The sequence below is a fragment of the Dryobates pubescens genome, chromosome 37 (genome assembly GCF_014839835.1).
Source record: "Dryobates pubescens isolate bDryPub1 chromosome 37, bDryPub1.pri, whole genome shotgun sequence".
Classification (NCBI taxonomy): Eukaryota; Metazoa; Chordata; class Aves; order Piciformes; family Picidae; genus Dryobates; species Dryobates pubescens.
Genome location: NC_071648.1, coordinates 1,625,743 through 1,639,793, shown reverse-complemented (window position 1 = coordinate 1,639,793; position 14,051 = coordinate 1,625,743). Strand labels below are relative to the sequence as shown.

Below are 14,051 nucleotides of genomic sequence, written 5' to 3'. Positions count from 1 at the left end.
CTGACTTGTCTGTGCTAGAAATAAATAGGACTTCCTCTTAACACAGCTGTCCCTGTTCTGACTCTTGACAGTAGTGAAAGGGCATAGAAAAGATTCCTGCATTTCCCTCATGTATTCAGGGATTATTTGTTAGACAATATTTAGTGAAACCTGAAGAATAAGTGCATGTGCACATTTCACAACTGATAGGGAGAGTGTTGCTTATGATGGTGGTGAAGGCTATTCAATGGGATGTTAATAACCTGTTTAATGTTCCAGTATCTTAAGGGGGCCTACAAGAAAGCTGGAGAGGGACTTTTTAGGGTGTCAGGTAGCGATAGGACTAGGGGGAATGGAGCAAAAATGGAAATGGGTAGATTAAGATTAGATGTTAGGAAGAAATTCTTCACTGTGAGGGTGGTGAAACACTGGAACAGGTTGCCCAGGGAGGTGGTAGAAGCCCCATCCCTGGAGGTTTTGAAGGCCAGGCTCTGAGCAGCCTGCTCTAGTGTGAGGGGACCCTGCCCATGGCAGGGGAGTTTGAACTAGATGATCCTTGAGGTCCCTCCCAACTAACAATTCTATGATTCTGTGTTTTCTTTGCAGGGCTAGGCCAGTTATTCGAGTAAATGCTGCCTTGGAAGTTAATCCAACCATTCTAAACCCAGAAAACAAAGCCTGTTCACTGTCAGATGTCAAAGTTTCTTGGTAAGCAGCGTGTCTTCGTTTTCTTTGTGGGGAGGGACCTTTTTTGGGTTTTATTTTCATAAGCTTTCTAGTTTGAAAACATTCAGGATGCCATGGCTTTTGCAGTGGTTTTCACTCATTAACTTGCTTCTGAGGTGGGTTCATTAGGGAAGACACCTGTGCTCTGCAGACTGGTTTTGGTTCTTGTTCCTGCACTGTTAACCAAACCCAGTCTTCTTTTTCTACTGCTGAATTCCTTTTCAGCTCAGTTCCTTTTAGCTTTAAAAATGAATGAGCCACCTCAGATTTTAGGAACAAACACTCTCCTTCACAGGTGACTGTTTCTACAGGAATCAAGGCTCCAAGGCTTTGCATTGCTTGCATTGTTGTCTACTTATTAATAGGTTATAGTTTTGACCCTACCAGTAGGAAAGAAAGCCCTTGGGGAATGAATTAGAGCCTGAAGAAGGATACTTTTGAATTGGGAAAACCAATACAGAGTTCTAGAAGAAAATGTGAAAAGTGTCTGATGTGAGCATTTTCTTTTCCTCCAAAACAGTTTCAAAGTGAAGTTCTGTCTAAAAGCAGATGGCAAAGGAAAGCTTCCAAATTCACTCAGTAAGTTCTGCTAGCTTAAAAGTTCTGTTTGCATTGTTTGCAGACACAAGCACTGCATTGTTCTTTTTCATTATTGAAACAGTTTGCTACCCTTTACAGCATGATCCTGCCAGCTCAGGAACCATACACACCTATGGGACTGTCACCAGCACCTTCCTTGCTGAAGAGCAAACTTGCTTTACATCTTCTGGGGGGAAAACACTGACTTCTGCTTTTGAAGCTCTCTAGCAGTTATGGAAATATTGGTGCTTTTACATATTGCCAGCCTTCAAGGACATAGCAGAGTCCAGTTTAGGACAACAGTGCTTGCTGGCTGATATTTTGAGAGCTAATACAGTAACAGATTTTATACTGACAGAACTGGAACTTCTAAAAGTTCCAAGGAGGGGATTTTGGTTAAGCTGAAATTAGGGTTTAACTCCATTTCTGAAGGGGATTTGCACTGTGTCTAATTGAATGGAATACCTCTAACCAAAATGCTTTGGACTGGACAGATTTCCAAGTGGAGCTGCTGTTGGATAAACTTAAGCAGAAAGGAGCCATAAGGAGAGCTCTCTTTCTTCACAGCAGACAGCCCAGCCACTCGAAGAACATGACCATTACAAAGGGGGGCAAGATGAATTGTGAAGAGCTTGATGCCTTTTTGAGGGTAAGTAACCATTTGCTTTTTAGGCAAACGATTTTTGGTGCATTGTCTATTGCAAGTTCCTTGTGTTAGCTGTTTTCAAATAAATAAATGATGCTGGAGAGCTGCATGCCCAGTGAATAGACCTAAATTTGCTAAAACCATAAATGTATGTCCTGGAGTAACGCTGCTGTCAGAGGATGAACTGCACAGGATGAGGGGTAATAGCTTCCAGCTGGAAGAAGCTAGATTGAGATTGAAATGAACAATATGAAAATCAGCAACTCCAAGTGCAAACTAACAATTTTAGGAAGGAAAAACCACAAATCAAAAGATGACTATCTGGGAGGGGTGTTAGAAGCACAGTGAATTTTGTGTGGTAAGGAAGAGTGGCATTGTGGCACCTTTTAGGCTTCTTGCTCTATGACGTAGTACTTGTGTGTGCTCCACTTTTCCATTTGTACATCAGGCATGTTACTATGGAAATTATCCCTCTTCAACATTTCCAGTGCAGGTTTCCTGATGAGATTTCCTAGTCTGAGCAGAGCTCAGAAATGTTACAGATGTTTTGGCTTCCTCATTCCTACTATAACGTGACCAATAAATTAAAACCACTGCCCACTGTTGCTCAGGGATGATTGCCTATAGAGGCTTCTGAAGGGTATTTGTTTGGTGGTTGTTTCCTTCACATGTTGCAATTGGAATTCAACTCCCTGCTTTCCTCAGGATGAATCTGAATTCAGAGACAAACTGACTCCCATTACTATTTTTATGGAATATCGTCTGGATTACAGAACAGCTGCAGATGCAACAGGCCTGCACCCTATCCTCAACCAGTTCACTCCTGCCAACATGAGCAGACAGGTACACTTCTTACACAGTCTGTGCTCAGACTACCTGGAACATTTTCAGCTTTCAGTACTTGCTCAGTACTCATCTTGGAACTTCTGAAAAAGTACCATAGAAAAATACACCTCTAGGCTTTAGTCTTTGAATTGAAGAGGTATTGATGGTTACTGCATGTTTGGCTACTCTTTTTTCCCTTCTTTCTATGTCAGATTTCTCTTTTGACATGTCCTTAGTGCTGGACTTCCTCTTCACTCCTATAAATTCATAGTTCTCTGGAAAAGAGCAGTTAGACAGTATCAAAGGTGTTTATCCTGGATCTGGGAAGGAAGAATAAACTGCACCAGTATAGGTTTAGGAGGTGATCTGCTAGAGAGCAGCCCTGTGGAGAAGGACCTGGGAGTCCTGGTGGATAAAAAGTTCTCCCCAGTAACGTGCCCTTGTGGCCAAGAAGGCCAATGGGATCCTGGGGTGCATTAAGAGGAGTGTGTCCAACAGACCCAGGGAGGTTCTCCTCCCCCTCTACTCTGCTCTGGTGAGGCCACACCTGGAATATTGCATCCAGTTCTGGGCTCCCCAGTTCAAGAGGGATAGGGATCTGCTGGAGAGTCCAAGGGAGGGCTGCAAGGATGATGAAGGGACTGGAGTACTGCCTTATGTGGAAAGGCTGAGAGACCTGGGGCTGTTTAGTCTATAGGAGACTGAGAGGGGATTTAATAAGAGTTTATAAATATCTGAGGGCTGAGTGTCAAGAGGGAGGGGACAGGCTCTGCCAATGTGAACTAGAGGTTGAACACAAGAGGTTCCATGTCAGCATGAAGAGGAACTTCTTTACTGTGAGGGTCACAGAGCACTGGAATAGGCTCCCCAGAGAGGTTGCCTTCTCTGGAGGCTTTCAAGACCCATCTGGATGCATTCTTGTGCAACCTGCACTAGATTGTGTGGTCCTGCTCTGGCAGCAGGGTTGGACTTGATGATCTTCAGAGGTCCCTTCCAACCCCTAACATCCTGTGATCCTGAAGGATTGGAGTGTTTCATCTGTTGTTCATTCTATGTTGTTTTCTGTATGTGATGTTTGTCCCTGTAGTTCTCCTAAGGTAACAAATAGTTTTTCTGTTTCTGCCCTTTACACATTTTTTTACACTTATTGATGAAGTGATGAACCAAGGATTAGTCAAAATATGGCAAAAGGATTAAGATGGCTGGACATCAGTCCTAGAATTGCATGATGGCAGGATGAGGCAGAGTGTCCCCTGTAATCAAAACTCATTTGTTCTCCTCTGAAACAAACGAGATGAAGGTATCTCCTAGGCAGCTATACAGAAAGGTTTTCTTTGGTGCTGAAACAGCATTATTGGAAATGTATGCTGGAACAGATGCAGTGATTGTGACAAGAACATACATTTGATTTTTCACACAGGCACATATTCTGCTGGATTGTGGTGAGGATAATATCTGCAAACCAAAGCTGGAGGTATCAGTGGAAAGGTAAATACATGAGAAAAATACTTCAGGGAATAGTAACTTCCCTACTTGAGTTCTAAACTTCAGGAGTGTCTAGTAGTTTTGTTGAAAGGATGTCTTGAAATAAGTGGGACTTCTCAATATGTACAATCTAAACTCATGCTTACTTGGTTTAAGGAAAACCCATTTTCTGCTTTGCAACCAAATCTCTCTAGCATTTGATACAGGGAGAGGGCAGGCACTGCCAGCCCCATGCTGTCCCCTACTCTTGAGTACACAGGATTGATTTCTGGATTTGCTAAGCTGGCCATGGAGAGCAAGCATAAAGCAGTGTTAGCTGCAGTTGTACCACTGCTCATTTAATACTAGACAGACAGATGATTTTACCCAGCAAGGGGCAGAGTAGAGCTCTCTTGAAACACATGAAAAATACTGTTGGTATTGGTCATGACTTCTATTAAACCTGGAAAAAAGAGGAAGTTTTAACTCCTAATTCTTTCATGAGTCTGAGTATTGTGTGCAAAAGCCATTCTTAGTGTAGGATCTCTACTTGTAAGTGTGGTCTGGGATTTTTCATGCCCTTGATGCTGTTTGCACACATCCTAATTGATGTAGATGCTTCAGAAACATTGGATGTCAGTGCAGGTACAGGTAGGGTTTCCTGTAGCTGCTGAAATCCAAATATGTTGTTTGGAAAGTTACTCCTGCAAGCCTCAAGCTGTGCCAGGGGAAGTTTAGGCTGGAGGTGAGGAGAAAGTTCTCCACAGAAAGAGTAATTGGCCACTGGAATGTGCTGCCCAGGGAGGTGGTGGAGTCACCATCCCTGGAGGTGTTCAAGAAAAGATTGGATGTGGCACTTGGAGCCATGGTTTAGTTGTCCTGAGGTGTTAGGTATTAGGTAATAGGTTGGACTTGATGATCTGAGGTCTTTTCCAAGCCATGATTCTGTGATTCTTTTGGCATCTGGATCGAACACAGCATAAAGCTCTGGGCTGGATTCCATCAATTTTGTTATGAATTTTGTTATTTTTGTTATCTGCTCTGCCCTGGTGAAGCTGCATCTGGAATATTGTGTCCAGTTCTGGACCCCTTAGTTCAAGAAGGACCTCAGGGAACTGCTTGAAAGAGTCCAGCACAGACTTACAAAGATGCTGAAGGGAGTGGAACATCTCCCTTATGAGGAAAGGCTGAGGGAGCTGGGGGCCCTTTAGCTTGGAGAAGAGGAGACTCAGAGGTGACCTCATTCATGTTTATTAAGATGTGAAGGGCAGTGTCAGGAGGGTGGCGCCAGGCTCTGCTCAGTGATGTCCAATGATAGGACAAGGGGCAATGGGTGCAAGCTGAAGCATAGAAGGTTCCATGTGAACACAAGGAGGGCGATGGAACACTGGAACAGGCTGCACAGATTGGTTGTAGAGTCTCCTTCTCTGGAGATACTCAAAAGCCGCCTGGATGTGTTCCTGTGTGACCTGCTCTAGGTGGTCCTGCTGTGGTAGAGGTTCAGACTAGATGATCTTTTGAGGTCCCTTCCAATTGCTAGCATTCTGTGATTCTGTGAATGTGTGCTGGTAGCTCTGCTAAGCAGACATGTAACTCCAGATGTATACAGAGAGATTTAGCTGTTCATAATTCTTTGGGGGGGGGGAAAAATGGAATTGTTGCTTTTTTGTACATTTTATTTACAAAGACCCTTACATACCAGCATGGAATATTTGCTCCATTTTTGTGTTTATAGAAGTGGGGTTTGTTTTCAGCATGGTGTGGAGCTCCTGAAGCACAGATACTGCCTCTCCAGTGTCTCTTTCCAGTTTCACAGTGTCTCATTTCTATGAGTTCAACTAGTTCCATACACTTTAAACCCTGAATTTTTATACTTGTTTTTCCCAGTGATCAGAAGCAGATCTATATTGGTGATGACAATCCCTTGACACTAATTGTCAATGCTCAGAACCAAGGGGAAGGTGCCTACGAAGCAGAACTCTTCGTCATCGTTCCACCCCAAGCAGATTTCATTGGTGTTGTTCGTAACAATGAGGTAAAATTCCAACCACCTTTTTTCCTTTGAGTAGTCACATTTCAGATGCTTGGATGGAAGTCTTATGGAAGGGCAAAGCATGAAAGAAATGGTAAGATTCTTCCAAGTCCCAGGGCTGACTGGTTTCAGTTTAAGAGCCTACTGCTAGGAGCAAAGGAGAATCATCTGTGTGGTGGAGCTTGACACACAGTTAATCTGTTACAAGTCTTTATTTGAACAGTGCCCTTGTTAATGTACTTAAAGGTAGACTCTGTCATGTGTTGGACACATGTAGTGGTGTTGGGTATTACTATGTTTACCCATCTAAGAGTGCAGAAAGTCTTGGGTGTCTGCCATCCTGACTACACAAAATACTAACATTTATTTCCTGGTTTTACTTTGGATTATCAAATGTCTTTGTCACTTCTGAGTCTTTGAAGACATGTGGGTATAGTCCATGTTTTGGTTTAGCCTGTGATGGCTGTGTGTAAGTAATACACTTGCAGATGTTCTTCATCCTTGTTTTTATTTGGTACTGTCTATGATCAACCAATATATCCCTGAAGTTACAGCATGTTAAGGGGAAACTACTTCCACCTGTATCAAAGGATTCTTTGATAACCACATCCTTCATATATGTTGGACCATGCCTTGGTTTGGTCCTCCAGTTTGCCTTAGCTACTCTAGAACTTGTGATGTGGCTTTATCCAATATCTGATAGCATCTCTAAGACCACTTTTTAAGTAAGGTAGCAAACATTCATCTTATTTTGCCTTCCAATCTTGACTTTTCCAATGGAGACTTGGCCCAATTGCCAATGTTTCTTCACCCAGGTTTCAAAGAGTTGTGGGGAAATACCTTAAGTCACCAAAAAATCCTCAGTGCCACCCAATAGAAAAGCATTGAATTTCTCTTTTAGAACCTTGGAAAGAACATCTATTTTACGTGGGAAAACACTTGCTTTTGTGAAGAGCTTCATGCTTGGATTTTGCTTACTTTAGTGCTCAATTGTTTCAAGACTGAGAAATGATATTAAAATGAACACAGCATGTCTAGACCTTCTCTCCAGACTTCCTTCCAGGGATGCAGATGTAAAGAATGACAGCCCTTAATCAGAGAAGCAATCAGGTTGGAAAAGACTTATTTCTGTCTGGTGTATTGCAGGCTTTAGCAAGACTGTCATGTGCATTTAAAACAGAGAATCAAACTCGGATGGTAGTCTGTGACCTGGGAAATCCCATGAAAGCAGGAACTAAGGTAAGGTTTGGCTCAGCAGGTGTCTGGTAGCTCACTTAGCTTTTTTTCCTTTTAATCACAATGGTGTTTGGGCAGGATGCTTACTCACAGGAATGTAAGATCAGATCTGGCTGGCATTTGGCTGGGCTGCCCACATGTTTGCTTAGTTCAGTGGTAACTGGTTTCAACTTTTCAGCTAAATTAAAGGCTGAAAGGAGTGTTCATGAGTTTTATGATGTTACTCCAAAGGAGTAATTCATTCAGCAGGGAAATTAATGAACTGGTCCCTCATGATTTTGTCTTTAGGTTTCTCTGAGATGTATTTTATAGCATGTAATAAAGAGCTAGCTGATAACACACCCTTCCTTCTCTTAGTGGAAACCTAATTGTGCGTCTCTCTTCTGCCTAGTGCTGTGCAGTTTGAGAGGGAGTTTTGCCTAGTTGAGACCTCTTCAACTCCACCAAACATAGCTGGAATTGGACTAATTAAAAACCTACTAGTGGACCTGGCAGATACTAAGATGATAAAATATAATAAGCCATATCTGAGGAAATGAAATGACAATTAGTCCAAATTATAAGCACTTTGATGCTTTTCTTTCAAGAGACATTTTGTTTAGATGTATAAAGGCTGCTTCCAAAGTCTTTCGAAGTATATCAAACTGAACTGAGAACAAACCTTGGGAACTGAATTTAGAATCACTCAAGTGTACCCTGTTCTTTAGCCTACAGTAGTTTGTGTGTGTAAAACAGGGGGAAGCAGGGGAAGGTGACCATGATGTAAAGCTCCCAGGGCTGCTGAAATCCACGGAACAGGGTACATTTCTAGGCTTGATGAACTAGTCAAGTTTTATTTGTTGCTTTTCTCTGTGTGTTCAGTTATGCCCACAAGCCTCAAGCTATTTGATTGTAGCCTAATAGTATCAAGAAGCTTTTCTGATGGATTTTATGTGCTCCCACTGAAATATGGTGATTGGGTTTTTTCCTGCAGCTATTAGCTGGCCTGCGTTTCAGTGTGCACCAGCAGTCCGAAATGGATACCTCTGTCAAGTTTGACTTGCAGATACGAAGGTATGGAACTCTCAGTGTGTGTACCCTGCCTGGTAGATAATCCTGCATTCAAAGGTAACAGATTGTGAACTGAGCAGATAGTGTCACTCTGGACTAACTCTCTGGTCTTTGCCTTCTAACTGTTTAAAAGAGAAAGACTTTTTAAAATGAATTATGTTGTATGAAATAGAGGAAAAATAAAGAACACCTTCTGTTTGAATGCAGTTTCATCTGCTTACAGCTTTTGGACAGGCCATGGCACAGGTGAAATACAAATGAGGAGGAACAACAGTTTGAAATGTTTCAAGCATAACTTTGTACCTGCAGGCTGTTGTGATGTCGTAACGCTTGTGTAGTGCCACAGGGTGAATTGTGTCTTTGGGTTTCTAGCCCTGTTTTAAAACCAATGTTTTAAGTCTTTAGCTTTACTTCAGAAGGAACTCGAATTTCAGGTTCTATGTATGTTGAGGAGGAGAGGTGTAAGTCTTCCAGAAAAGGCACAGCATGTGATGCCTGAGCAGAAGCAACATGCAGTGAACCATTTTAAGTGTTCTACAGCAGCAAGCATAGAATCATAGAATGGTCTGGGTTGGAAGGGACCTGCCAAAGGTCATCTGGTCCAACCACCTCTGCAGTAAGAAGGGGCATCCTAATGTAGATCAGGTTGCCTAGAGCCCTATCAAGGCTCACCTTGAATGTCTCCAGGGATGTGGCCTCAACTAACTCCCTGGGCAACCTGTTCCAGTGTTTCTCTACCCTCATGGTAAAGCATAAGAGAGTCTAAAACTCAGTGGAACAAAACAGTGGTGTTCCTGCTGACCACAGAGCTTTTATGAGATAAAAATCTGAATTTATACCTGCTGGAGACACTAGAATTTAGAGATGTGATCAGTAGGAATCTTTTTACCCAGTACAGTTTTATGTTGCTTAATGGACAGTACCAATTCAACTAAGCTTTTTTTTTTCCCCCCTCCCACTTAAGGCCTTCTTTTTTGTTGGTTTTTTTTAATGTACTGAATAATTTTTTGCTCATGCACTTAGGCATTTTTCAGGTGCAAGTATTGAGTAAGTTTAAACCTTCATTCTATTGTAATGCTACATGGCTTACCATACTCAAAGGCCTTGACAGCGTTCAATATCTGATCTTACATTGCTCACTGTTCAGTTTTTCCCCCCTCTTCTCCATCAGCTGCTAAGTGGTGCCAGCAGCAGTGACGTGTTCTTTTGTGGAGTGTCTCTCATCTTCCTTAGGCTAACAGCAGTCACTGAAAACAGTCAGTAAGGTCACTTAAGTCATGCTGCTTCTCTTCTGATGGAAGAGAAAGGAAGTTCTTGTAGCATTCTATGGAAGGAACTCCCTTATGTGACTTCTGAATGCAGGAACAGAGATGCAACCACACACACTCCAGAGAAGGGCCATGAAGATGGTCAGGGGGCTGGAGCACCTCCCCTGTGGGGACAGGCTGAGAGAGCTGGGGTTTGTTCAGCCTGGAGAAAAGAAGGCTCTGGGAAGACTTAATAGTGGCCTTCCAGTACCTGAAGGGGGGGCCTACAAGAGAGCTGGGGAGGGACTTTTTTATAAGGGCTTGTAGTGACAGGATAAGGGGGAATTGGATTGAAGCCAGAAGAAGGCAGATTTAAACTGGCTATTAGGAAGGAATTCCTTACAGTGAGTGTGGTGAGACACTGGAACAGGTTGCTGAGGAAGCTGTGGATGAGCCAGGTTGGATGAGGCCTTGAGCAACCTGCTCTAGTGGCAGGTGTCCCTGCCCATGGTGGGGGGATTGGAACTAGGTGATCTTCCAACCCAAACCATTCTGTGACTCTATGGTAATCACAGGGATTATCAAATTACTACCTTGAAGAGCTTTTAGAGCTCACACTAGTTGTCCTGAACTCGTCAAGATTCCTGAAGCTGGCACAGTTCCTAACAGAACTCTGATCTCTGCAATAATGAAGGATTTACAGGTTGGGAAGCAAACAGTGTGGCATACATTTTTCATTATTTTTTTTATGACAGCAGCAGTGAAGAATAATTAAAGGGTTTAAGGTGTTTCTAAAGGAAACTGCTTAGGTAGACAGAATAATCAGATCTAAGAAGATCATGACTCTGTTCCCAGCTCCACTTGGAGAGGCATAAGGAGTGGTAGCTCTCATTTTTTTCTCTATTTACAAAACAAAGATTGAAGAAATTGCATGTACCAGTGGCTCTACATGCCTTAATATCTGTCATCTCTTAGTGTAGCTGAAGAGTAGGAATGGGATGTTAGTTCATTTACTGGTTTAAGTACTCTGAAGAGCAGTAGGCAAAAGTAGCCTTGCATACTTTTCTGCCCTCAGAGTTGTTTGAGGCCAGCAAGTCCCTAAGCAAAACAGATGTCCTAAGGAGGAACTTAAGGCTCTGCTAGCTGTATAGTGGATGTTACCCCACCATGCTGGCATTTGATTTTTCTTAGCTGTGGCAGCTAAAGAACAGAGTCAGTGCTATCTTTGTGTCCTTTATCAACTTCTCCCTGCTGAGGGAACCCCCAAACTGTGCTGAGCGTGGGACTGTCACACACTGAAGTGTGAACTTGCTGGAATCTGCTCCTTAGTGTTTAGTGACTGTGCTGTCCTACAGTGGCTTAGGAGTAATGTTACAATGTTACAGACAATTAAGAGTTTCTTGTACTTTTACAAATATTTAGCTTATTTCCTCTAAGAAATTGACTTTTATATTCTCTGCAGCTCCAACCTGTACGACAATCTGAGTCCAGTAGCATACTATCAGGCTGACCTTGCTATTTCAGCAGCTGTTGACATTAGAGGGTAAGCATTGATACTCTTGAAATCATTTTCTTTCTTCAATGAGCTTTGCATGTTTGCTTCTTTATATTCAATGAACTTTCCTTCAGGTATGCATACATTTGCAGAAAGCCTTCAGGGTATTTTTAATCATAAAGAAAATATGTCTCTCTCTAGACCCCCTTTGGACTTTCAGATCTTAAGTAGTTGTAAGTAATTACAGCATGAATTCTGAAAAGGAATGTTGGCTAAGCCTCTATCAGTAGAGGGGTTTTTAGAAGAAGGAAATAAAATAATGGCCCCTCATTTTTGCACTTAGTTTCTCCAGATCACTTTCCTCTTCCACAAACTGGCTTTTAATCTGAAAACCCCTTAAACCTTTTCTAAAAGCAAAGTTGAAAATTGCATTGAAGACAAGTTTGCAACTTTTCCACCTTCTTCAGTTTTCAGCATAGTATGAATAGTAATATGCTTTCTGTATGAAGTGTAATGAGGCCAAGTGTAGGGTCCTGCACCTGGGAACACATAACCCAGAAGGGCAGCTCTGACTGGGAGCCACCTGGCTTGAGAGCAGCACTGTGGAGAGGGACCTGGGGGTCTTGGGGGACAAAAGGCTCAACATGAGTGAACAGTGTGGTGCAGTGGCAAAGAAAGGCAACAGGATGCTGAACTGCATTACTAAGGATATCTCAAGCAAGGATAAAGATGTCATTCTCCCACTCTACTCAGTACTGGTCAGAACCCACATTGAGCACATTCTGTCTGTGATTTACTAGATGGTGCAGGATGAATCCAAAATTCAGGACAGGAAGAAAAGTGTTTCTAAATACAAAGTCTCATAGAGAGAAGACGACTGAATACTTACTATACAAGCCACTCAACTTCTCTTCTTTCTAGCTTTGTATACTGGGGATGAAAAAGAGAAAATGGTATTTTAAACATGCTTATTTTTTGGAGATGTTCCAAAGAAGGACATTTATTGTTTCACACTTTATAACAACAATTTGTTTGCTCCACTCCTCAGCGTGTCATCTCCTGATCACATCTTCCTTCCCATTGCAAACTGGCAGCCAAAGGAGAATCCAGAGACAGAAGATGATATTGGGCCTTTGGTTCAGCATATCTATGAGGTGTGCAATTACCACATGATTCAGTTACACAGTTCTGTGATAACTGAAACAAAAAGCTTCCAGGGTAGCTTTACTCTGGAAGCCATGGTTTTGTTCTTACGATCTTTTTAATGCTGCATCAGTAATTGGGTTAGAAAACCTGCAATTAGTGTTAACAGGAAGTGGCCAAATAGCAGAGGCTGGTTTTTACCATTGTTACACGTAGTTTATTTTCTAGCCCTTTGAAATCTAGAAAAAGACTTAAGGAACTTGAACTCAGAAAGTGACTCATGGCTGCAAATGGTTCAGTATTGTCATTTGCATTCCAGCTGCTTCCAAATCATTACTGTAAAGCCTTGAAAATTAGTATGTGTTTAAAATTTCCTTTAAAGAATGATCACAAGTTTAATAGAGATTGTTTCACTGAACAGATCTTACCAAGAGAGCTGTGTGAATACAATAGCTGAAAGTTGTTCTCTAGGCTGCAAAAGCTGGGATTGTTCAGCCTGGAGAAGAAAAGGCTCCAGGGAGACCTTAGTGCAGCCTTCCTGGAGCTGATGGGGGCTACAGGAGAGCTGGGAGGGACTTTTTACAAGGGCTTGTAGTGACAGGACAAGGAGGAATGGCATTAAGATTGAGGAAGGCAGATTTAGCCTGGATGTTATGGAGTGACAGTGATGAGACACTAGAACAGGTTGCCCAGGATGTCCCCTCCCTGAGGGTGTTCAAGGCCAGGCTGGAGGAGGCCTTGAGCAACCTGGTCCAGTGGGGTGTCCCTGCCCATAGCAGTGGGGTTGGAATTAGACAACCTCTAAGGTCCCTTCCAACCCAAACTATTTTATGAATATGAACTTAAGAGACCATTTAGCTACTGAAATTTATGGGTGTGTGTATCTGTGCTCAGGGTATCTTAGCTCAGACGTGTTGTGGCTGTGATTCATGCAGTAAACTACAACAAAATACATTTTTTCTTCCCAAAGGGAAGGGAAAAAAAATGTCTTCAAGTCAAAAATCCTAATGACAGATGGCTTTGAAGAAAAGTAACTTTTATGATATTACAGAAGTAATTTTAAGTTTTGCCTGTTGGAGGAGTGAAGTTTAGCTGCTGGTTTTAGGTAGGTCAAGCTGTTGATGCTATTGCCCAAAAGTGGTTTGGGGTCGGGGTAGCAGCAGTATCGTTTACAGCTCAAATACAGAGTAGCAACTACATGCACATTAACAAAGAAGGCAGCATTGCTTTGGGGCTTTTTTTTCACATGTTTATTTGATCTTTATAATCAGCTGAGAAACAATGGTCCAAGTGCATTCAGCAAGGTGATGATGACTCTGCAGTGGCCTTACAAATACAAAAACGACACGCTGCTGTATATCGTTCAGTATGAAATTGATGGTCCCATGAACTGCACTTCTGATATGGAAATCAATCCTTTGAAAATTAAGGTAAGGAGGCCTTGCCTTTTGTCTGAAATGAAGTCTGGTTTGGAAACACTCAAAATACTGAAATCCCCCAGAGTATCTGTTGTAGGTTAAGGGAAATCAAGAGCTAATTGGTTAGAACCATAAGGAAAAGTCCTCCAGAGAGTCCCAGGGGGGTGGGCAGTTCATCCCAGAATATCAATCTGTTATTCTATTCCATTTT

The 14,051-nt window shown here is 42.3% G+C and overlaps 1 protein-coding gene across 1 annotated transcript in view; it reads left to right on the top strand.

Annotated features, from left to right (window-relative positions):
- ITGAV (integrin subunit alpha V) overlaps window positions 1-14,051 on the top strand; it is a 52,936-nt gene that overhangs the window by 28,797 nt on the left and 10,088 nt on the right. The window contains exons 15-25 of the mRNA XM_054177014.1: window positions 586-687; window positions 1,226-1,284; window positions 1,779-1,933; window positions 2,636-2,773; window positions 4,176-4,243; window positions 6,107-6,254; window positions 7,398-7,490; window positions 8,461-8,540; window positions 11,247-11,327; window positions 12,328-12,433; window positions 13,694-13,852. Of these exons, the coding sequence (XP_054032989.1) occupies window positions 586-687; window positions 1,226-1,284; window positions 1,779-1,933; window positions 2,636-2,773; window positions 4,176-4,243; window positions 6,107-6,254; window positions 7,398-7,490; window positions 8,461-8,540; window positions 11,247-11,327; window positions 12,328-12,433; window positions 13,694-13,852 (1,189 nt within the window). The remainder of the gene's footprint in view (window positions 1-585; window positions 688-1,225; window positions 1,285-1,778; window positions 1,934-2,635; window positions 2,774-4,175; window positions 4,244-6,106; window positions 6,255-7,397; window positions 7,491-8,460; window positions 8,541-11,246; window positions 11,328-12,327; window positions 12,434-13,693; window positions 13,853-14,051) is intronic.